Source organism: Meles meles, chromosome X, assembly GCF_922984935.1.
Source record: "Meles meles chromosome X, mMelMel3.1 paternal haplotype, whole genome shotgun sequence".
NCBI lineage: Eukaryota > Metazoa > Chordata > Mammalia > Carnivora > Mustelidae > Meles > Meles meles.
The window spans coordinates 101,874,686-101,899,608 of NC_060087.1; the positions used below are offsets into that span (position 1 = coordinate 101,874,686).

The 24,923-nt window shown below is 45.2% G+C and overlaps 1 protein-coding gene across 1 annotated transcript; it reads right to left on the reverse strand.

Annotated features, from left to right (window-relative positions):
- Nucleotides 1–1,396: 1,396 nt before the first annotated feature.
- NKRF (NFKB repressing factor) lies at nt 1,397–17,227 on the reverse strand. Its single transcript, XM_045996503.1, has 3 exons — nt 16,543–17,227; nt 5,417–5,547; nt 1,397–4,372 (listed from the first exon to the last, which is right to left on the reverse strand). The coding sequence occupies exons 1-3, from the start codon at nt 16,806–16,808 to the stop codon at nt 2,415–2,417; spliced, it is 2,355 nt and encodes a 784-aa protein (XP_045852459.1). The 5' UTR covers nt 16,809–17,227; the 3' UTR covers nt 1,397–2,414.
- Nucleotides 17,228–24,923: the final 7,696 nt, after the last annotated feature.

A 24,923-nucleotide genomic window follows, 5' to 3' on the forward strand; every position in this document is an offset into this window, starting at 1 on the left:
AATCAAATAAAACTTGAAGCAGTTCATTTATCCGTGGTTTTACAGCAAAGTTACTGAGATACAAATGACTGCTCTTTAGAAGAAAAGGAAAATCGAGGAGCCAACAGAATGGGGACAAAACAGGACAGCAAGGTTGTCAGCAGCTTATTCTCGATGTATTTTATTGTCGAGCAGAGTTAAGTGACTTCAACCTAATTCCACATCAATACGAAAGCTGATCTAAGAAGTCAACAAGGACGCCTGGGTGGCTCAGTGGGTTAAAGCCTCTGCCTTTGGCTCGGGTCATGATCCCAGGGATCAAGCTCCACATTGGGTTCTCTGCTTGGCCAGGAGCCTGCTTCCTCCTCTCTCTCTGCCTACTTGTGATCTCTGTCAAACAAAATCTTAAGAAAAAAAAAGTCAGCAAATCTGGACCCTCAAACCCAGAGCCAAATGTATAGTTGGCCCAATTATTTGGGAGCCCTAACTCTAAGTTAATACTGTTCTGTTAAATTTATCTAAGAAAACCAGATTTATGTCCCTACTCCCCCCACAGCCCTTCCCCTGTCCAACCATTTTGGGAAGAGAAAAGAAATGTAAAGGGAGAAATGAGTTTTCACACCCCCCCCACCCCCGGCTCTCCTTGATCTGCAATGCCACTCTTACTCAAGAGAACTAAGGCTGGCTTTCTAACTTGCTAATTGAGCCACAGCTTCTCTAGGTTGACATGAGCCCTGTAGGTTTAAAAAACAAATCCTATAAAATCTATAAACATCTTTGCTTATGTTCCCTTTGCCATTGTTAAAACAGTAAGTGCCCAAATAAAATGCACACCTCATTTCTCTTCCTACCAACATTAGGAAAGGCCACGCACTGTAAGAGAAAGGGAGTTAGTAAAAAGCAAGCGTCACACAGTTTTAATAGCTGTGGATGACTAAAACCTAGAGATCCAGGTATAAAAGCCAATCCCTTTTTATTTTTTAAACTACTGATTTAACTATAATGGGCAGCTTTTTCGTTCCAAAATATAAGAGAGGAGAAAGGAAATTACGGGCCAATTACATGTCAAGTATGGTGCTAAATGTTTCCAGACACTGTGAATAACCTAATTGTTCTATCATTTCACTGGCGTGTTTAACTCTCAGTATTACTATTTATCTCTAAATAGTGACACTTGATTTATCAGAGCTACAAGACCAAAATCACGTAAAAGGACAGAGCCGGAGGTCTGGTTGCGGCCGGCGTGTTGGTCCATAGGAAAGTGACCAGCGACCGACCAGCTGTTCGTCTCGGCTAAGTCATTACATTCACCCACGTGTGCTCTGGTGTTGAAACGTTTTGTGCAAACGCCACTTCCCGTCTCCTGATAACCCAAAGTGTGGCTCCTAGGCTGCTGCCCAAAATAAGCACGCTGCCATTTTGACCAACATCAGCTCCTTTTTATTCAGGAAGCATACACTAGTTCTTTTTTATACATTTTTTTTTACATTCCAGAAATAAGCGAAAATAGCAGTTTTAAATATGTTACAAAGTTGGCTTTTGGGGCTTAATAAGCTGTGTGAGAGAGGGACCGGCCGACTGACCTTTTCGTCCAAGCACCAGTGTGTCTGCGGTCTTTCACCCGGTCCTGCCACGGCCGTGGCCGCCCGGGCTGTGCCGCATGCCCGGGCGGCGGGACGGCTGTAATGCGGAGTTGCTGCGAGGCCTGCTGCGAGGCCCCAAGGACAAACAGCTCCAGCTTCCTTCCTTCGGGTTGGGTCAAAGTTTGTGAAACTTCTCAACGCCTCTCTCAAGTAGTGCTCTCTCGGCATGAAGACTAGGATTTGTTAAAACTCATATACCACAAGGTAAATCACTTCCAATATTCCGGAAACCACATGGTAGAAGTTATAAATAAATGAACACTAAAATTACTTTAAGAAAGTTTTACATCATTTAGTCGGGAAGGACATTTACACGTACAGCACAATTTACTGTTAAACATTCTTGAACTGGCTTCACACAAAGATGAAAATAGTAATACAAAACAACCCGGCGTCTTCAGGAAGTCTGAAGTTCAGACTGGAGTTTGACCGTCATCGTGGTCAATGTCACTACTGTTGCAGGCTGCTGTGCTATGCCCTTTAAAATGGGAATTTCCTTCTCGGGGTGAAATTCCACTGCGATACATGTTCTTGCTTTGTACAAACTACTAAAATCGGAGGGACACAGCAATATGAAAGACACAAACAGTAACTGCACAATATCATCTGTGGGACCAAAGCTAATACGGGCGGACAGAATTCTTCAGGTTCCGATAGCTAATAGAGCACTATAGGAAATGAACAAGGTGAAACATCTTAAGAATGAATGTACTCTGCAACCAGGACATGTGGCATTTCTTTAATTCACAAATCGGCCTCCTTGGGCGTTTACAAAATAAATTAGTTAAAAGCTCAATTGGCTTGAGGCATCACGAGCTCGTAATGCCCCACTTGGCCTTCCTGTTTGAGCTGATCTAGTAGGTCTTCCTTCCGTCTTTTTCTTCCTACCACCAGGTACCTATCGTGGCCGACCCCATGCGACTTACTCTTAAGGCCGTACTTCTGGGCAATCTGGTGTATCTGCTTCCGCTCGTCGTTAGTCAGCTCCGTGGAGAAAGTCAAATCCGTGTGGCTCTCGGAGCGGGCATAGTTGCGGATGATCTGCTCAATATCTCTCTTGGCGATTTTGTTCACCCTCTCCACGTCAAGACCGAGCCCTTCTCGCTTATGCTGCTCTTTGACAGAGATGGGCTCTCGAATGCCCTCGCCAGATTTACCTAAACCACCTCCCGTCCAGCCCATCTTTCTCAGCAGCTGGTTTCCTATGTTGTCTTCTTTGATCTGTTGTTTGTAAGCCTCCTCCGCTGAGCGGCCCTGGATTTCATTTCTGGAAATCACATCTTCGATAGCCCCCTTCTTCAAATTGTTGATGACGGTCGGCTGGGTCTTCTTAAGGGTTTTCACAGCTTCCCCGGCAGCTTCGTATTTGACCGTTTTCTTCACCCCGACGGCTTCTGCGATCACTTCACTCTCGAGGATCACCTTGCATTTCCACCGGAGGCCGGTCATTCTTTCGTAGACGTACTCGACCGTCATGCGGTTGAACTGGGCCGTGTCGTTCAGGGTGCACACCGGATTTGAAGAATTCTCGTAAACTACCAGATCCTTTATATCTTTCTTCTTTCCAGATCCCCTGGGAGAAGAGCCTGTCTGGCACTGTGAACTTTTGACCGAGGGGTAGGTGGGCTGTGTTTTCTGGAGGATTTTCAAGGCCTCATCAGCAGCCGCGTGTTTACTTGTTTTTTTGGTTCCATAACCTTCAGCTAAGCAGTGGTCTTGCAGAAACACACGGCAACGCCACGTGCGGTTTGGCATCATCTCATACTTGTACTCGACTGACATCTTGTTGTACGAGGCGGAATTGTTGAGGATCCCGATCGCGTCGTTTGCGTTTTCGGTGAGGACAAAATTGGTCCAGTGTTTGGCAGAAGCGTTAAAAATCGGCTGCCCGGAGGCGTCTTTAGCGAGCACCACCAGCTCCTCCGGCGGCTTCAGGGCCGGAGGAAAGTCGTGGGTGGGCATGCCGACCTGACACACCACAAGGTCCTCCCCGACCGTGTGCTTGAACTTCCGCCGGACGACTCGAACCTCAATACGCTTCTGCAGGAGTTTCACAGCTAGCTCAGTAGCTCGATCCCTGGACCCATTCTTGCTGCCGGCGTAACCCGTGGTTAAGTAGATATTTTGGCATCTGACTTCACACGCGTAACCGTCTGTTAGAAGTTTTTTATTTTTGGGGATGTCAGCAGGAGGGATCTCTTTTAAAGGAGCGTATATGTATTCGGGATTTGTCTTACATGCCTGAATACACCGAGTTAACATATAGGTGTAATTGATTTTATCAGAGCCAGAAGTCATCTCCGGGTTCGAAAGGTTCTTCCAGATAGTCGCTGTCAATTTTTCAATAAAGTACTGCTTCTCGGCTACCACCGACTCAGGAAATGTCTGTGACGGGGAAGGCTCAGGGCCCGACTGAGGGTTTGCCGGCTGCGACGTGCTGCTTGGGGCGGGGTTCCCGCTGTCAAAATACATGTTGGCTGTTACGGGCTGCTCTTTTGTGAAAATAAATCCTGATGAATCACAATACTGAGAATTCCCGTCTTGCACACTGAAAGAGTCTTGAGTATAATCTTGGTAGATGTCTCTTGGCATGCCGGCAAAATGTGTTTGTTCATTTACCTCTTTTGTTTGAGGGCCATAGGGATCTTCCTGTCTCTCATCCTTTGAACTACTAGCTACAAAATGCACAGGCTCAAAACGAGGTCTCGCATGCAATTTGGAACCGGCTTGCTTTTTAGGAGGATTTTGACCTATAGAACGAGTGAAATGTACAATTCATTAAAAAGGGAGTATCTCAAAAGAAGCAAACAGCAAGACAGCACCAACTGTGTCATCTGCAAATTGCACTGCTGGTACAAGAAACTTCCCATCACAAAAACCTCAGGGCATTTAGGGGAAGGGACTCAAATATCAACGTAGGATTCTGGCAGAAGGAGGGATATTGCCTGTCCCACGTGTAAGGGAGGAAAGTTGACAGAAAATATGCGAGCGAATCAGGTATGCAGGTCACCACCACACGTGACTGTATCTAACAAGGTAAAGCACAGGTGAAGTGTACTGGCTAACAGGTTGTTCCAGGATAATCTCACCCCACCTGTGCTGGAGAGCGCCCTTCATAAAAAACTGCGAACAGAAGAGACGGCTCTAGCGCAAAAGAGGTGACGGCCGAGGTGTGTACACAGCCTCTCTCTTTGGCAGCAGACGTAATTCTGTCACAGTTCTTTATGTGGTTGTGGCTAAAAATCAAATGAAAAATGATAATCAAAAGATCCCGAAGGTTTTCAGCTTCAAAATCTCAGTTCTGACCCTTTCTGCACAAAAGAGCGGTTTGGTCTATTTTATTTCTAGAACCAACAGCAGCTGGAGACCAGTGATTTATGGGGGACAGCGAATTGAACGCTGTGGGAGGACTCTCTGTTGAGGCTAGACCGGACACTGGAGCTTCCTCCCGACACCACTGCTCGGCAGAAAGCTGGTCTGTCTTGGACCCATCCAAGAGCATTTAGTCACTTAGATGTTCAAATGATCAGAGCATAAGGTTGGTCTGCTTAGAGGGAGGTTCCACGGCATGGACTTTACGGATAGCGTTATTGTGTGACATCAGTATTCTTAGTTTTCAGTTCCTTTTAGCATCCTCAAAACAAAACTGTACATAACTAAGTTAAAACTCTTTCACATTTGTGTAAGATCCAATGTTCCCAGTGTTACTGAAGACCATACACCACACTCATACCCTTTTTTAAAAAGCCATGTTGTTTCTTCAAACCCCACCTTCCAGAAACAAGTATACTCACCGTCACATGCCGAGAGGTGACGTTTTTGACCTTTGGAAGGTTTGGACAGCATCAGATCATATGAAGGCATCTCCCCAATATCAATACCTTCAGCCATTTGGAGAATTTTTTCCATCAGGCGTGGGCTGTACCTATTTAAATTAATAGAATCTACAGTTAAAATAGGTAAGAATGCAGTTTTTAAAAAGCTTCTACATGAGCTCATCTTCTAATTGCTCCCACAGGACTATGTCAACAGAGTATCTTAGCTCTAAAACTGAAGACTGTGTTCTATATATTTACCTATCAAAAGGGTAATTATGTTACTGTCATTAGAAGACATAGGAACATAAAAGCAAGACATTTAAGGGAAGATCTTTTAATTTGAATTAAAAGCATCCATATCAACTCATGACTTCTCTCTATCATATACGTATATCATGTGTAAATAACTGCATCTGTATATTTACAGAAGTACTCAGAGTGTTAAGAGTGGCTGGGATGTTGACATCCAGACTGCAATCTTTACCATTCCCCATAAAAAAGAATCAGGGTCCTTAGAGAAATGGCTGATTCCAAGTCTGGGGGAAGAAATGTACAAGATGAACCTGGGAGATATTCCTGTGCCTGGAAACAAGGAAGCTGTGAAAGGCCTCAGGAGTTGTGTCCAATGGACTCAAAAGCCAATGTGAACATATTCCTACTGGCAAAGTGAGCCAACTAGAGTAGCAGTGAGAATAATGACCTGCAGTGGATTCAGACACAACAAATACACTAACAATCTATTAGTTCACGATGATACTTACAAACTCATTACTGGTCACCTTTGGAAGATGGCAGGGAATCAAGTCATTATTCCCCAAACAGGTAATATTAAAGGAAGAAAGCAAGCATTTATCTGGTATTTTTCTGTACAAATTGTACATCAGAGTAACCAAGAATCGATGAGAAAAATCTCTTTTATGGAAGCATTCCAGCTAGTAACTGGAGGAACGATAGATTACTGCCATTCTGCAACCCATCATAAAATAATCATCATCGATGGCTGCTAGGCCTATGAGGTGAAAAGCTGATGGGGAAGAACCCAGAAAGAGAGCCCCAGAAACGTGTTCAAGTCGCAAAAGCAACTCAGTAGAGGAGGCCATGCTTTTCAGTAAATGTTGCTGGAGTAAGTGGGCAGTGAACCCCAACCTCCCTTCTCATCCCAAAATTCATTGAAAATGTGTCACGGACCTAAATGTAAAATGTAAAACTAATTATTTTAAAAAAAGGAAACAGGGCGTCTGGGTGGCTCAGTGGGTTAAAGCCTCTGCCTTTGGCTCAGGTCATAATCTCAGGGTCCTGGGATCGAGTCCCACACAGGGCTCTCTTCTCTGCGGGAAGCCTGCATCCCCCCTCTCTCTGCCTGCCTCTCTGTCTACTTTGATCTCTGTCAAGTAAATAAATTTTAAAAATCTTTAAAAAAAATAGGAGAAAATCTTCAGAATCTAGGGCTAGGCCAACAGTTCTCATACTTGACACCAAAAGCAAGATCCATAAAAGGAAAAACTGATAAAATGGACTTCATCAAAATTAAAAACTTTTGCTCTCAAAGCCCCTGTGAGAGGACAAAAGACAAGCTACAGACTGGGAGAAATATTTACAAACCAAACACCTGACACGCCCCCCCCAAAAACCCCCACAAAACTAGTATCCAGTATAACAATCTCTCAAAATGCAACTATATATATATGTATGTGTGTGTGTGTATGAACAAAAAGACATGAACAGAACATTTAACCAAAGAAGACACATATATTGCAAATAAGCACATGAAAAGATGGTCAACATCATTAACCAGAGAGAGATGTAATTTAAAACCACAATGAGGTATAACTATGCACCCTCAGAATGGCTAAAGTAAAAAAGAGCGACAACATCAAATGCTGGCAAGGCCACAGAGAAACTGGACCATTCATTGACTGCTGGAGGGAATGCAGAATCATATGGCCACTCTGGAAAACAACTTGGAAGCGTCTTATAAAATTAAATATGCAATTACCACATGACCTAGCAATGACCCCCTTTTTTTGGGCCATTTATCTCAGAGGAATCAAAACTTACATTCACACAAAAACCTGTACATGAATGCTCACAGCAGTTTTATTTATAACCGCCAAAAACTGCAATCCGCTCAGAAGTCTGTCAACAGGCAGATGGTCAAATTCTGGTACACGCACCGCTCAGAACACTACTCAGCAATACGAAGGAGTAAACTACTGATACACACAATATCATGGTGAGTGGGAAGGAAACGGAAGTGATTTGTTTGTTTTTAAAGAGTTTATTTATCTGTCAGAGAGAGAGAGAGCACACGCACACAGCAGGGGGAGTCAGCAGAGGGAGAAGCAGGCTCCCTGTTGAGCAGGGAGCCTGATGCAAGGCTTGATCCCAGGACCCTGGGATCATGACCTGAGCCAGAGGCAGATGCTTAACGACTGGGCCACCCAGGCGCCCTGGATGTGGTTATAAAAGTGTGATGTGAGGGATCCTTGTAGTACTGGAACTATTCAATATCTTGACTGTGGCAGTGGATACACAAACCTCCACATGCAATATTGTTTCAACCAAACACACATGCATGCATACACACACACACACACACACACACACACACACACACACACGTACCAGTAAAACTGGGAGACTGAATAAAATCAGTGGATTGTTAACAATGTCACTGTCATAGTTTTGATATTACACAATAATTCCGCAAAACGTTACCACTGGGGGAACTGGGTAAAGAATACAGGGCATCTCTTTGTATTATTTCCTACAACTGCATGTGAATCTCTAATTATCTCAATAAAAATTTTGATTAAGGGGCGCCTGGGTGGCTCAGTTGGTTGAGCGACTGCCTTCGGCTCAGGTCCTGATCCCGGACTTCCAGGATCGAGTCCCGCATAGGGCTCCCAGCTCCTTGGAGAGTCTGCTTCTCCCTCTGACCTTCTCCCCTCTCATGCTCTCTCTCACTCATTCTCTCTCAAATAAATAAATAAAATCTTTTAAAAAATTAAAAAAAAATTTTTTTTGATTAAAAAAAGTTGATGGGGGGGGCGTCTGGGTGGATCAGAGGGTTAAGCCTCTGCCTTTGGCTCAGGTCATGATCTCAGGGTCCTGGGATCGAGCCCCGCATCGGGCTCTCTGCTCAGTAGGGACCCTGTTTCTCCCTCTCTGCCTACTTCTGATCTGTCTGTGTCAAATAAATAAAATCTTTTAAAGAAATAAAATAAAAATTAAAAAGTTGAAAGGAACTTTATAATCTTAATATCACTAAAAAATGAGGCAAGCAGACATGTGTCCCTTGTATGACATGATAGGCAATATAACGTCCTTCAAATAACTGAACCTGAACCTAAGCAAGTCCTTCACTCCCAGAAATATGTTAAACATCACCGTAAGAACATAGCCAGTGAAGGAAACACTATGTGACAATCCAGTTTCTTCGTCAAATCAACAACATGAAAATAAACAGATAGGGGAATGGGGTTATAGATTAAAGGAGACAGATGAATCAAATACAATGCATGGACCTGGTATGGAACATGAATCGAACCAAAATACAAATGAGTGGCGCTGGCTGGCTCAGTCTGTACAGCATGTGACTCTCGATCTTGGAGTTGTGAGTTTGAGCCCCATGTTGGGTATAAGAGATTACTTAAAATTAAAATTGAAAAAAATATACTTTGAGACAACGGGGAAAACTGAACATGGGTTTGTTTTTTTTTTTTGATCTTATTTATTTGACAGACAGAAATCACAAGTAGGCAGAGAGGCAGGCACAGAAAGAGGGGGAGGCAGGCTACCTGCTGAGCAGAGAGCCCGATGCGGGACTCGATCCCAGGACCCTGGGATCATGACCTGAGCCGAAGGCAGAGGCTTCAACCCACTGAGCCACCCAGGCGCCCCTGAACATGGGTTTTAAGAAATTACTGTTAATTTTGTTGAGTCTAAATAATGGTATTATGACTCTAGTTTTTAAAATATTTTATTTGACGAGAGAGACACAGTGAGAGAGGGAACACAAGCAGGGGAAGTGGGAGAGGGAGAAGCAGGCTTCCTGCAGAGCAGGGAGCCCAGTGTAGGGCTCCATCCCAGGACCCTGGGATCATGACCTGAGCCAAAGGCAGATGCTTAACGACTGAGCCACCCAGGCGCCCTATTTTTAAAGTAGGCTCCACACCCAGCATGGAGCCCAACATGGGGGTTGAACCCACAACCCTGAGAAAAAGACCTGAGCTCTGAGCTGAGATCACCCAGGCACCCCTATCAGGACTCTATTTGTAAAAATTCTTATCTGTGAGGCACCTGGGTGGCTCCGTTGGTTAATCATCCAACTCCTGATTTTGGCTCAGGTCATGGTCTCAGGGTTGTGAGACAGAGCCCGGTGATGGGCTCGATGCTCAGCGGGGCCTGCTTTAGATTCTCTTTCTCTCCCTCTGCCCCTCCTCCCATTAAAAAAAATAAAAATAAAAACTCTTGTGCAGGGGCGCCTGGGTGGCTCAGTGGGTTAAGCCGCTGCCTTCAGATCAGGTCATGATCTCAGGGTCCTGGGATCGAGTTCCACATCGGGCTCTCTGCTCGGCATCCCTCCTCTCTCTCTGCCTGCCTCTCTGCCTACTTGTGATCTCTGTCAAATAAATAAATAAAATCTTTAAAAACAAAAACAAAAAAAAAACTCTTGTCCAGGACAGATACATACTGAAGGATTCGCAGGGGAAATGATGTCAAGATTTTCTCTAATATAGTCCCGACTAGCTCCCACAAGAAAAACCGGGGGCACAACCGAAGACATGAGAAGGGCAGCGCGACACAAACTGCTCACACTGCTGAAGTTGAGTGAGGGGACACGGAGGTCCACTAAACTCTTTAACGTTTGTGTTTGGTTTTAAAATATTTAAAAGGCTTCCTTGTAAAGTACATTGGCTGCTTGACAGAATATCCTGTAACTGCAGAGAAACAAACATAGAGGCTCAAGTGAAGTCCTTGTTATCGTGGGGACCTACTCACCCTTCCTCCCTTGAGAGCCTTTCCTGGCCTATGATCAAAGAAGAGATGCCTGGTGGCATTTGGGAAGAAAGTTCTGAATATGAGTAAGTATCTCGCCTTGAAATGAATAGGTTCTGAACCTGAAGGAGGGTAACATCTTCCACTTTGGCCCGACCGGTTCCACACCCAGCAGACGTCTTTCCTGGCAAAGCTGAGAAGTCAGGACATGGTGGGCTTCACGGAGATCAGCACAAGCTAGCTTGGTTTTAACCCGCACTTCCCACTGATAACTGCTCCTACTGCTACTACTAACATCAGTATCTAAATGCCAAGAGCAATTTTATTTCCATTTATTCTTATATAGCCAAAAAAGAAAGAAAGAAAAAGAAAATACAGCCTAAAACACTGTGCTTTCTATGTATCACTTCCATTCAGACTTGGGAATCCAAATTCCAAGGTACAGGAGGAAAACAGAAGATTATGAAAATGAAAGTCTATAAATCTTGAACCGGTGATGCCACTTGTGCTACCTGAATTGTACTACACTCAAGCCACTCACCGTGAGTTCCAGTCAAAATTCTCCAGACCTCCACTCCAGCCTGATGGCAAATACGGTGTACACCTGTCAACGCCGTGTATGTCAGATGTACAGCCTGCACGAATGAGGCATTTGGGGCTCATTCCATTCACTTTTCTCTCAGGCTTCTTCCAGCAGTAGTAATGACTATATACCTACTTCCTGTTCCCTATTCATTACATCTGCCACAAAATTCTATGTCACCCATGGGCTATAAAAATAAACCTTTGCGTAGGCTGTGAACACAGTCAGCTTCTCAGTCCTTTATTAGGAAGTCATAATACTGAGGAAACCCAACCAGCTCCAACAATAATGGAAAAGACTGTACAGTACCTGACTCTTGACTATTCAGAGAACGATGCAAAAATTAACCTAGGTTAAATTAAAAATTAACCACTAGGTCTTATTTATTTTATTCCCATTTCTAAAATTCTTCAGAGAATAGCTATCCAAGAACAAAGAAGTGGTTCCACAAATTTTAAATAAGCCAAGCCAATTAAACTTTCATTACTGGCTTCCATTATGTGTTTTTTCATAGTAGATTTACTTATTTTTAAAAGATCTGTTTATTGGGGCGCCTGGGTGGCTCAGTGGGTTAAGCCTCTGCCTTCGGCTCAGGTCATGATCCCAGGGTTCTGGGATCGAGCCCCGCATTGGGCTCTCTGCTCAGCACGGAGCCTACTTCCCCACTGCCCCCCCACCCCCCCCGCCTGCCTCTCTGCCTACTTGTGATCTCTGTCTGTGAAATAAACAAATAAAATCTTAAAAAAAAATAAAAGATCTGTTTATTTATTTTAGAGAAAGAGAGGGAGCGCACCAGCAGGGAGAGGGAGAGAAAATCCCAGGCTGACTCCACTCTAAGCACAGAAGCTGAGGCAGGGCTGGATCTCAAGACCCTCAGATGAGGACGGGCTGAAATTAAGAGTCGTTCGCTTAACTGACTGCGCCACCCAGGAGCCCATAAAGGCGTTACTTTGAAATCTGCTCTAAGGGGTGCCTGGGTGGTGCAGTCGGTTAAGTGGTTAAGCATCTGACTCTTGATTTCAGCTGAGGCCCTGATCTTGGGGTCGTGAGATTGAGCCCTGCCTCAGGCTCTGTGCTCAGCGCTGAGTCAGCTTGAGATTTTCTCTCTCTTCTCTCTCTCTCTCTCTGCCCCCACTCCTGCTCTCTCTTAAATAAACAAATAAATCTTTAAAAAAATGAAGTATCACCTTTCCTCCAGAAATTTTAGAGAACCCACCAAGAAAAGCCCCTACAAACCCAACCACTGATAACCTCATTAACATCTGGAGTTTACTTTCTTTCCTTTCTCTATGCTTTCCATATCGCCGCCTCCCCCTCCATATCTCCTACAGATCATCTATGTTGATCTGCACTCTGGTAGGGTGGGGGGTTGTTCTTAATTTATGAGATCATAGGTTTTTTTTTCTATGTCATTACCACATGAATTTTAATGGCTATATAATATTTTGCCTTATAGAGAGACCATGATGCAAAGTATCATTAAGGCAAATCTAATACAGTACTTTTCAGATGCATGCATATTATATATTTAAGTCTGTTAATTTACCCATTTGATCATAAATGCTTAAAAAAACAAAACCAAGAAAACCTCAGCAGGTCTTTAGGGTTTTCAAAGATAGCTTATTTTGTACCAAGCTTTTGGAAATCAGGATGCTATTCAACTGTCCCACCATGCCTGGCATACATAAAGATGATTTATAATGGACAAAGACACGTGACTTCATGAATTTTACATTCTTGGAAAAAGACAGGTGCATACTTATGATCTACAATGCACCTGAAATTTAACAAATATGTAGTAATGCTCCCCAAATTTTAAAAAATTTATTCAACTGTTCTTCTAGGTCCAAAGAACAGCTGAGGTTTGAAAACTAAACAAAGATCAGAATTTCCAAGTATAAAATTATTTATTCAAAACTATTAATAAGACTCTTAACATCATAAGGGAATAACCCACAGTCAGATTATTGATAAATCTTTTGAAAGCTCCCATTCCCATTTCTTTAGATGCAGGCCACCTATGTGCAAAGTTAGGTTCACAACACAAGCTCAACTGGCACCTGCCTTCCAAAAATCAGTCTCATAGCAACAAGAGACAGTAATCAAGGCAGCAAACCTGGTTTCATTTTAAGATACATTTTTTCCTAGAAATATCTCATCAAAAATCAATGGGCCAGGATTCTGCTTCTAATCCTATTGATGAAGAACCATGGAAAACCTGAATGCTCTAGTTAACCAAACATTCTGCTTTATTAAGTATAGATACATTATCTACAGTTTTTAAGTAAAAATTGTATGGTTCCTAGACATTCCTAGGAACAATTACATGAATGCTATAGATACAGTTGCTTAGAAGACTGCACCTTTTTTTTTATTGTTTCAGGGACAGAATTTAGTGATTCATCAGTTGCCCGTAACACCCAGTGCTCATTCCATCAAGTGCCCTCCTTCATGCCCACCGCCCAGTTACCCCATCCCCCCACCTACCTGCATTAACCTTTCATTTGCCACAAGACATAGCTTAGAAATTGCTTGCAGGAAAAAATCTTTTGGCAGGTTGTTTACTTTTATGAAACAGACAAAACAGTGAAGAGAAAGAATTTCAGCTATTTGAGCTTCCTGGTTGCCTGGGCCATGAGGGAAAAAAATGATCAAAAAGCAGACTGGAAAAGCGCGGCTTTATTTTATCCTATAAAGCAGTGGTTCTCATGGTGTAATCACCGGACCAGCATCACCTGATCATCAGTATCACCTGGGAACTTGTTAAAAATGCAGATTCAGGGGTCCTGCTTCAGACCTACTGAATCAGAAAGCCTGGGGTCGGGCCCCAGCAATCTGTGTTTCAACAAGCCCGACAGCTGATTGTGATGCTCGCTGAAGTTTGAGAACCACTGCTGCAGAATCAAGATAGTCAAGCTTGTACCATGAAAATTGCCACTATCGCCAAAAGAAATGAAACACAGCTCGCCTCCCTGAACGTGTGAGCGCCTCCTGTCTTGGTCTTATGATGAAGGAGTTTTCAAAGATACCCCTGACCTAGGAGTTATTTTGGCCCTAACTAAAAGGGAACACAGAAAGCCCTTCATTGCGGGGGCGGGGGGTGCTACCGTTTACAACCTATTCCCAAAGTCAAGGGATGAACCACAAGGCAACAATTAAATTTAGAATAGGCTGCTACACCATGTATTCTGTAGTTCCCTTGAGAGAACAATCTTCTGTCATAGAAGAACAGACCAGAAAATGAGCTCTGCCAACATCAACCTTAAGAAGTACTGGAATGTAGATTTACACCCCCCCAGCCCCAGCCCCCCCCACCCCCCGCCAACAAAGCTGACAGCTGGATGAAGCCTGACTAACGTGGAACACTGCACGCGGTCCCTGGTTTCCAAGATTCTTTGTTGCCCCTTCCTTTTCTCCTGTATCTATGTTATCAGATACAATGTAAACATTCTTCAGTTAAGCTATTTGATAATGTTATGGCAATTTTTGTAGTGACAGAACTGACCTAACTAAAATGTGACATGAAATGTGTGTATGTCTGAGTACATATATATGTTCATTCATCTTGTTACACACACACCCTACACACAGATGTGCTTGGGCGAGTGCACACACACACAAAATGTCCCGGATGCTTAAGCTTTTAACACCAACTACCATTGGCCTGCTTTGTGCTGGTTAATGCCCTAGTTACATAAAGGGCTGTTGTTCTTGGAACGAAATCCTGAGATATAATAATGATGTGGCTTGTGTCAGTTACTTGCTTTCAGTCCTGGTCCATCCTTCCCAAATACAGCAGCCATGTCTCAGTGGAAAGAGCACTAGAAGACCTGAGTCCTAGTCCCAACTGTGGGACCTTGGAAAAGTCACTTAACTTCTTGGCCTCCATTGATTTAGCTGTAAAAATGAGATACCACCTAATTAAGATAACACCTTAATTGTTGTATTAAGAGAGATACATAAATATGTTGTACATTATAAAGCTATATTCATGTGTTATCCCATACATATTTATTGAGTGGCCATTGTGCAGAAGATACTGTTCTAGGCACTGAGGATAAAGTGTGAACAAGAAAGCAAAACCTCTTTCCCAAAAGAGCTTATGTTCTTGTGGGAAGGTAAGATTTATTATTAACACAAAGGATAGCTATTCTCCCCCATGTGAATTTTTTTTCAGGATTCAGATTTCCCATGGCCTTCTGTGATATCAAGGAGATGTATGATTATAGAATAAAGGTACTTTTTCAACTGCAAAAACAATATTGTTAAGTGAAGGTCAATTAGATTTATCCGAATTGATTAATAACTGAGGCTTCCCCAGTTGTAACCAGTTCCTCCAGTAAAATAATCACTGTTTCTGGAGGCAGAAATTATACTAACTTAAAGAAAATAGGAAAAAATAAATTTTGGTGATCAGAGGAAAACAGAGTATACGCTAGATGCTGTGTTCAACAATTACTGGTAGAAGTGGACAATACTATTTTTCTGTATCTGTTATAACCATTCCTAGAACTGAACTGACTGAATTTGATCTGATCATTTTCCAGAATTTCTCATCCTTCCTAATAAAAAATTAACCGTGAGGCAGGAGTGTCCAAAAAAAGAAGCATCTCAGTCTTTCAAAGGAATGATTAGTCTAGGACCAATTTGAGGGTGCAGAAGGACAGAGGTCCAAGTAGTCTGTTTAAAAAAAAATGCACTGGAACCATACTGCAGTCTCCATTGAATGCACAGAGCTCTCAAAGAGGCCTGTTCAGAAGGTGCACCAGGTTCTAGGAAAGGGGGGTACACACGCGCACACGCACACACCCCTAAAGGCTCACCCAGAGGCCAAATATTAATTCTCCTGATCATATTTATGGTGAAAGGAGAGCAATCCATTTTTAGAGTAAAATATATCCATCTCTTTGTTTGCGTCCAGACACATTATGCGCAAATCCACAAGCAAGGCGGACCCTGCAGCTGAGAGACCTCATACAAACCGCTTCCCCAGGAGAAGACAGTAAAACCCCGCCGGGGGGCTGGTGCTGTTTTATTTAATGGGGATGGAGAGAAGGAGTGGTCAGGAGGAGACTAGCAGGGTTCCCTTCGTCCCCCCCCCCCCCCACTACGCCCGCAGACCCTCGAAGCCCCTACCGTCGAGTATCTCTGCAGATACCGCATCCTTGCAAGGTCCTACGCAGGTCCGAGATTCTGCTCTCCGTCATTCCCCACGCCCTCCAAAACCACCGCCACAATGACCACCCCTCAACAATCCCCTTCCAGCTGCTGCTTCATCTCCATCCCTGGTCCTGGAGGAGCTGCTCCCTGGATCCCCGCACCCTTCTTCTGGCTCTTATGTCATCCTCCACCACCTCGCTCGGCCGATCCCCCAGACCAGTACTGAACCCTCTGGTGTCCTCCAGCACCTCCAGATCTCCAGCCTCTAAGCCCTGGTCCGTACCCTGCCCCCGTCTCTGTCCCAAATCCCATCCCCGAGACCCCTACCGGGTGTCTAAGCCGACCCTCACACTCTCACCTGCAGCCCAGGAAAACGTGGTTGGTCCAGGCGGCGGAGAGCGCGAGGAGCTGGTCCAGGGCAGCCCCGGGATAGCTGTGCAGGTGGCGACAGATGAAGCTGCGCCGCAGAGCCCACTGCCAGTCACTTTCGTGGCTATAGCGCCACTGCTCCAGCACTGGCTCGGGCGGGGGCGGCGGGAGGGGCGGCAGCGGCGGCGGCGGGAGGGGGGGCAGCGGCGGCGGCGACAGGAAGTCGCCCCCCAGCAGCAGACGTCCGCCAGCCATCTTCTCCGCCCCCAAGCAGGGACCCCAGGGATGAAGCCGGCTACCCACCAGGAACGAACGGGGACAGGGGTCGGTGGGAGGGGTCGGGTGAGGAGGGGCGCGCCGAGGCGCGAAGACCAACTCGCAGGGGACTGGAGTGTGTGCGGGGGGGGGGGGGGGTGACCGTTAAAAAGGAAAAGGCGAGCACGAGCTCACGTCCCGATGCCGGGGTGCACGCCAGCGGCACTCCTCCAACTCGTGGAGGCGCAGGAGGACGCCCGTCGCGGTCACACGCGCGCCGGGGAGGCCGGCCCGGAGCGACCCGCAGACCCACGCACTGCGCGGTGACCGGGGGGCGGGGGAGACACCAGCACGCTCTGCTCCCCCTCCTCTGGGCTCTAGGCTACCTACCCGCGTGCCGCCCCGAGGTTGTGAGGCCAGCGCGCGTGCGCCTCGGCTGTTCCCTAACTTCAAAATCCCGTCGCCGAATCTCGCGCGAGGTCCATTTTTCCCTTCTGTGACGACTGGCCTTTGACGCATTACGGTGACAAGCGGAGGGCGGGGACTTTGGGAAGGGAATTTTGGAAGGTTCTCTAGAGTTCGGGAATATGATTCCCTCAAATCCCTGGAGGGCGCCCTCAGATGATTGTTGGCACAACGGCTCGCCTGATGGCTTTTGCCTTAGTTTTTGAGCGGTGGGACAGTGGGACCGTGCCCTTTTGGGGGGGGGAGGGGACGTGGGACGTAGGTTTGGATTTTACACTTTCTTTTTTTTTTTTAATGTCAGCTCTCCAGGGCGCCTTTTCTTCCGAGGCTAGCTCGAAAACCTCTGCATGGTGTGTTATTAACTTTGTATTTTATTGTGTAAACATAAGGAAAATGTAATACTGTATCGCAAAGAAAATTACCACAGCGCTACTTCTCCAGTTAGACACTTGAATCATCCATATGCCATTTCAACTGCTGACAAATACAGACACCATCTTTACACAGTTCTGATCGCAACTGCAAATAATTCTCTATGTCATGCATGAATTTAAAACGTGAAAAATATGACAAAATACAAAACGAGCGCAAAGAAGAGGGTTAAAAGCTGCATAGCAGCAAATGGCTAACTCACTCGGTCATCAAACGTATCACTCCACCTGTGGATCTGCTCCGGGCAAGTTTCTTCAGTCTCTGTCTGCCGCCAACCTGCGATATTCAAGTAATCAACAAATACCTCTCAGCGGGAATTTATACAGCACCTACTGTACGCTCAATATAGTAAAAAAACAAAGGAAAAAGAAACAGGGTTTTCCCTGTTGTTTGTCCTAGAACTGATTACGATCTTGATGGGGAAAAATAGTCCTGCATAAAACTCAGGGTCCCATGGGCAGCAGGACCACTCGATAAGGTGATTTTGACCCATTGCCCACTTTACCTCTTTAGATGACATACTTTTTAAATGACAGATCTCTCATTATATGACCCATCTTCTGTGTAGGGGTATATTGGACTAAGAAGAGCAGAAGATAACAGTGGTTTTCACACGGTTTCATAATGATTTATTTCCATGTCTGTCCCATTACACCAAGTGTGTTTTGTCTTTGACTCAATGGTAAGCATTCATGTTTATTGAAGTAATGGTCTGCAAACCATCGAATCAGAGAACTCCATACTGGGAAGGAAGCTTAGAGATCATACATTCAAGTCGTCCTTGTATAAGTGAGAAAAATAAGGCTAGAGAAGTGAACTGACTTGCTGAAAGCTGTAGAGACTGTTACTGGCAAAACTTGAGATCAGAATCTCTGTCACCTGACTCCTTAACTGGTGTTCCCCCAGTCATTGGCTATTGCATTGCCCTCCTCCTCCTCCTCCTCCTCCTCCTCCTCTTCCTCCCCCTCCCTCTCTTCTTCTTCCCCCCCTCCCCCTCCCGGCCTCCTCCTCCTCCTCCGCTGCTGCGGCTGCTACTTCTTCTTCACAGTATGTATCAACTTCGGAAGGTTTTTTTTTTTTAAGTTTCACTTTTCCCACCCTCCAAGAATGTCCACTTCTTAAGAACAAGGAACTCATTCCTCTTGCTTTTAGCACCTACACCTGGCTCCTGTAGACACTCTAAAGATATTTATTGAATTAAATGAATCATGGAGGGAAGGAAGGAAGGCTCTTCCCAATGTCCCAACCTTGTGAAATTCATTTTCTTAGAGCCTACATTTTAAGCCAATTTGTTATTTCACAGCTGAATTCATTTCAACCTAAACTGCCAACTTTGATCAAAATCAGCATTGTAGTCAATACACATATGCCTAGAAAAAGAGTTGAAAAAATAAAAACTACTTCCTGTCAGCTTGGATTAAAACGTTTCCATCATATAGCAGCAAATAACTACAATCTGAGTTTTGAACTTGGATTACAAAATGAACGACAGTGAAACTGATATTAGAGGCCATTTGCTCTGCGACAGCCATAACTGGATTCCATGTGTAATTCCTACTATGGGAAAAGCAGTTCCATCCTCTAGAAAACAGAACAAAAATTTGCATGATTCCCCACGACCTTCTTTCCCTGGTAATCCTTCTGATCAAAAAATCCTTCAGCCAACCTACATTCAGCCCATTCCCTTCTCACAGATATTTTCTCAGTGAGCAGGAGCTGAGACCTCTAAGCAGAAATAAATTGAATAGTAGTTGAAGAGAGATGTAGGAGGGAGCAATGATAAAGGCAGCCATCACAATCCTAAAATGATCCAGAAACTTCTGTCATCATTCATCCTCCTCTCCTCCATCATCTTTCTCTGCTCTAACACAGGCTCTTGCCACCATCTTTACACTGCACACATGGACGGCTCTGAGCTTCCTTCCCTGCCCTTTCCTATGGAGGAGTCAGTGACTGTTCAAAGGAGGGAGCCCCGGGGCTCCTGGGTGGCTCAGTCAGTTAGGCCTCTGCCTTTGGCTCAGGTCATGATCCCAGGGTCCTGGGATCAAGCCACGCATCAGTCTCCCTGCTCAGTGGGGAATCTGCTTCTCCTTCTCCCTGCTCATGTTCTATCTCTATGTCTCACTCTCTCTGTAAGATAAATAAAATCTTTAAAATACATATATATGTATACACACACACACACACACACACACACACACACATAAGGGAGGGAGGCCCTGAGCCTGACCCCAACCCCCATAAACTACCCCAGAAATTAACTCACCGAAAGTTCTTGACCAGAGTAGTCTGCACTATAATATCCTCCTGAGGAATGTTTCCTGGAGGATTAAAAGCAAAGCTAGGAGCTTCCACTGGCCAAATCTTGGTAATCTGAGCATCAAAATCATTAAGGACAGCAATGACTACTGAAGAAATAGGGAGTCCTAAGTCCACAGTGCTACAAAGTAGCTAAAGAAGTAACGTGGGAGAAGGGAGGGCCTTGGTTTACAATAGAATACTGTGTGCTGATTGGTAAACATGAAGGGAGTGCAGGAGTTGGAAAATCATCATTTTGTTGATTGGCTCAGGCAAGAATTATCAATAGATGCTAAATCTAGGAGGAAATTTTTGATGAGGAGTAGGGTATCTGCATGGATTTATAGCTGCTTCCGTACAGACTGTTTATTAGTAGCAAAGAAGGAGGAAAAAAAACCCCAGTAATTATATAGCTGAGAAATTGGGCAACACCTTTTTAAAAAAGATTTTATTTATTTATTTGACAGAGATCAAAGTAGGCAGAGAGGCAGGCAGAGAGAGGGAGGCGGGGAAGCAGGATCCCTGCTGAGCAGAGAGCCCAATACAGGGCTCAATCCCAGGACCCCGGGATCATGACCTGAGCCAAAGGCAGAGGCTTTAACCCACTGAGCCATCCAGGTGCCCCTGGGCAACACTCGACCCAAAATGAGAACAATCTATTTTTTTTTTTAAAGATTTTATTGTCAGAGAGAGTGAGCACAGGCAGACAGAGTGGCAGGCAGAGACAGAGAGAGAAGCAGGCTCCCCGCCGAGCACGGAGCCTGATGTGGAACTCGATCCCAGGACGCTGGGATCATGACCTGAGCCGAAGGCAGCCGCTTAACCAATTTTTAAAATGGAATTTTAAAAATATCAATGTCATGGGGCGTCTGGATGGCTCAGCGGGTTAAGCGTCCAACTCTGGATTTCACCTCCTACACCTTTCAGGGTTGTAAGATCAAGCCCCGTGTTGGGCTCTACATTGGGTATGGAGCCTGCTTAAGATTCTTTCTCTCCCTCTCCATCTGCCCCGCCCCGCCCCCCCTAAAATATATATGTACATCAATATAAAAAAAAAAAAAAGAGCGGCACCTGGGTGGCTCAGTGGGTTAAAGCCTCTGCCTTCAGCTCAGGTCACAATCCTGGGGTCCTGGGATTGAGCCCTGTGTTGGGCTCTCTGCTCAGCGGGGAGCCTGCTTCTCCCCGGTCTCTCTGCCTGCCTCTCTGCCTACTTGAGATCTCTGTCTGTCAAATAAATAAAATCTTTTAAAAAAAGACAAAGAGATTCTATATTAAAGGAGAATAAAGAGGGATGCCTGGGTGGCTCAGTCAGTTAAGCCTCTGCCTTCGGCTCAGGTCATGATCCCAGGGTCCTGGGATCGAGTCCCACATCAGTCTCCCTGCTCAGCGGAGGGTCTGCTTCTCCCTCTCCATCTGTCTCTCTCCCTGCTTGTGCTCTCTCTCTCTCAAATGAATAAATAAAATCTTTTAAAAATTAAAAAAAAATAAAGGAGAATAAAGAGACGGGACACAATGGGTGATCCTAGACCAAATCCTATATGGAAAAAATAATGCTATAAAGCATGTTATTCGATAGATGAAGGTGTTGTAAAAATGCTAAATTTAATGAAGTCAATAATTGTGGTTATGTACGAAAATATCCTTATTATTAGGAAATGCCCACTGGAATATTTAGGGGTAAAGAGCCATGATACAGGGGTACCTGGGTGGCTCAGTGGGTTAAGCCTCTGCCTTCTACTCAGGTCATGATCTCAGGGTCCTGGAATCGAGCCCTGCATCGGGCTCTCGGCTTGGCAGGGAGCCCGCTTCCCTCCCCCCTCTTCCTGCCTCTCTGCCCCCTTGTGATCGCTCTCTCTGTCAAATAAATAAATAAAATATTAAAAAAAAAGAGCCATGATACATGTAAATGACCTTCAAATGGTTCAGAAAAAATATGTATAGCCATCTGTAGATCTATATCTGTATACACAGAGCGCACAACGATAAACCAAACCAAACGGGCCAAATGTTATCAGCTGGCGAATCCGAGTCAAGAGTATGCAGATATACTTTATAGCAGTCTCACAACTTAATTCCAAAATTAAATGTTTGGAAAGTGCATTAGCTCCCTACATTGCTGAAGAATCTCAATCTTGCTACATCTTGATGATTTTTGGTTGTGTGGCCGGCTCTTTGCGGAGCTCTCTGAAGGGCTGTAAATTATGTTCCAACCCTTTGGAAGCTTGACATCTCTTGAGGAGGGAAGTCTCTCAAATAGGAGGCAGAAAAGATCATAAAAGTTCAACTAGGAAGCTTGAAAATGGAGAAGAGATTGGGATACATGGATGTGGATGGGATCAAGAAAGACTTCAAGGAGAAGGCGGGGTCTGAGCCCTGAAAGCAGGATTCAAATCGAGGGTATTTCAGACAAAGCCGACAAATAGTTTGCGTATCTCCAGGAGAGTGGAATGAAGGCTGGGTATTAGGAAGGGCTGGAGAATAGCGTTGAGTAGATAAGATGCAGCGGGTCCGTGAGTTCAAGAGCAGTGTCTACCTAGATCTCCTGCAACAGTATCCCCCACAGCGCAGGGCACAGGGTCAAACCCATGGGAGGCGTTTAATATATCCTTATTATTGGATTGAGAACAAGTAATTTAAGCCCCAAACCAAGATAAGGAGTTTGGCCCCAAGTCTATATATAGCAGATCGATGTATAGTTTTTTATAGATATTGAGCCCAGGGTAGGTTCCTTCTAAAGCCCAAGCCAGACGAGCTAAGAGGTAGTGCAGGGGCTGGACAGACACCCATGTTAAGGTAGTTCCAGGGGGCAAAGCCGCTGTGGGTTTCTACTGTCTGATACACAGCTCTTTCCAGGGAGACCCGCATTTTAAAAGAATGACCTCGCAAGAAAGCTGCACATTTGGTAAAGGGAGGAATCTCCCCAAGTGAGGGCATTTCAGATAGAAGAGGATACTGCTTAACCTCAGGGCTTACAGCTGGAGGCCTGGCTGCTAGGCTCTTCTGAGGGTTTTTGAGGCCCGGTTCTCTCCCTAGAAGCAGTTGGCATTGTCACTGGCTTCAACAGTGTCCCAGGGGCAGGCCCTCATTGCCACAGCAGGCCCCTGCCCACGTGTCCATGTTCTAGCAGAACTGTATGCAAATTTTAGTCAAACCCTCCCCCTCCTCACTTGCATTAAGTCTTCAGTCATTTGTCTTCATTTCTGATGTTTTATTTTTTAAAGATTTTATTTATTTATTTGAGAAAGGGAAAGAGAGCATAAGCAGGGAGAGTGGGAGAGGGAGAAGCAGCCCCCCCCCCCCACCGCAGAGCAGGGAGCCCAATGCGGGGTTCAATCCCAGGACCTTGGGATCATGACCTGAGCTGAAGGCAGATGCTTAACTGACTGAGCCACCCAGGCATCCCTATTTGCAATTTCTTTTAACTGGCCAGTTGCCTCTAATGCCTTTAGGTTCAATGATACACCAACCAACAAACCATGGCTCATAGGCCAAATCTGCTCCCCCTGCCTGCATCTGGAAAGCCTTCATGCTAAGAATGCTTTTTGCATTTTCCAGTGGTTGAAAAAAAATCAAAAGGATAAGAATTCAGGACACAGGGAAATGAAATTCACGTGTGAATTTCAAATTTCAGTATCTACAAATAAAGTTTTATTGGCACTTAGCCATGTTCATCCTTTTCCATATTATCTATGGCTGCTTTTGTGCTGGAGTGAACAGTTGCAGAGGCCATATTGCTGCAAAGCCTAAAATAACTTACCAGCTGGTCCTGTATAGAAGTTTGCTGACCCCTGGCCTACAACAATGGTTCTCAATATGGGATGATTTTGCCCTCCAGGAGACATTCGGCAATGTCTGGGGACATTTTGGGTTATCACAACTTGGAGGGAGGGAGAGTGCTAAACACGCTATAATGCATAGGACGGCCCCTATGACAAAGAATTCTCTGGCCTCGAATGTCAATAGTGCTGAGGTTGAGAAACCCTGGATTAGAGGAACCTAAGGTACTTCAAGTAAAGGGAAAACTCCATCCTTAATAAGGGATATGGTTTATTGAACCAGGTTGTTAATTTTCATTTGCTCATGTAGATTTCACAATCACCCTGCAAAGCAGTTACTTCTATTCTCCTTTTACAGAAAAGTTTTTAACCCAACTTGCCGCAGAGCACACAGCAAGAGTGTCGGGCTCCAGCGCCCTTATTTTTCCACGCCTAGGGGCCTGCCACTGCTCAGTGACGTCATAAACCAGTGTTGTCTGTGTCTCTCTGCTACCCTCTAGTGGGAGAGCTGCGCAAACGCAGGACAGTGTCGTTTCCTCCGGTTCGGGGAGAAGAGAGATATTTCTCAGGTCTCTGGGTCTTCAGCCTCTGGCCAATCGGGAAATGAAACCGAGGAGAGAAAACCCCACCTCGACCGCAACCAGAATTGTAAAAAGCTGACCCTTCCCCCCTCTTGCCCACCTTAACGCTGGGGGCAACAGGAGGCTTCCCTCCCTGGTAGACCCAGGACGTAAAGTCCTACTTGTTATCTATAGAATGCTTTCCGAGTCATGAAGCATGGTCATATTCAATGAATTTCCGGGATGCTCACATCATAGGAGTAAATGAAAGAAAGACGTGCGGTGCAGAGTTCTTTTCCTGCAGGAATTAAAACTCACCAGAATCTTGTTCTGCAGGATCTGGCACTCCACTTCCTCCACCTTTTATCCTAGGTGACAATCAGCTCCATGCATCAGTTAGATCCATGCTAATAAAGGAAAGGTAGAGGACTCCCTGCCCACCCCCTGCCCGCCCTGTGGGAACTGCAGGCCCAAATGGCGAGAGGGGGGCACGACAGCCCACTTGTGAAGATTATATATGGGCTTGCCTCCCTGAGCCGCTGGGAGTCATCCACGTAGAAGGCAGCTACCCACTCCTCCCAGGG

Excerpts from the sequence above, each read along its gene's own strand:
- NKRF (XM_045996503.1), bottom strand. The coding sequence starts at position 16,808 with ATGGCTGGCGGACGTCTGCTGCTGGGGGGCGACTTCCTGTCGCCGCCG. Across the intron at positions 5,548-16,542 it reads CACGTTTTCCTGGGCTGCAG|GTACAGCCCACGCCTGATGG; the intron begins GTGAGAGTGTGA and ends TAATTTAAATAG. Across the intron at positions 4,373-5,416 it reads TCACCTCTCGGCATGTGACG|GTCAAAATCCTCCTAAAAAG; the intron begins GTGAGTATACTT and ends CTCGTTCTATAG.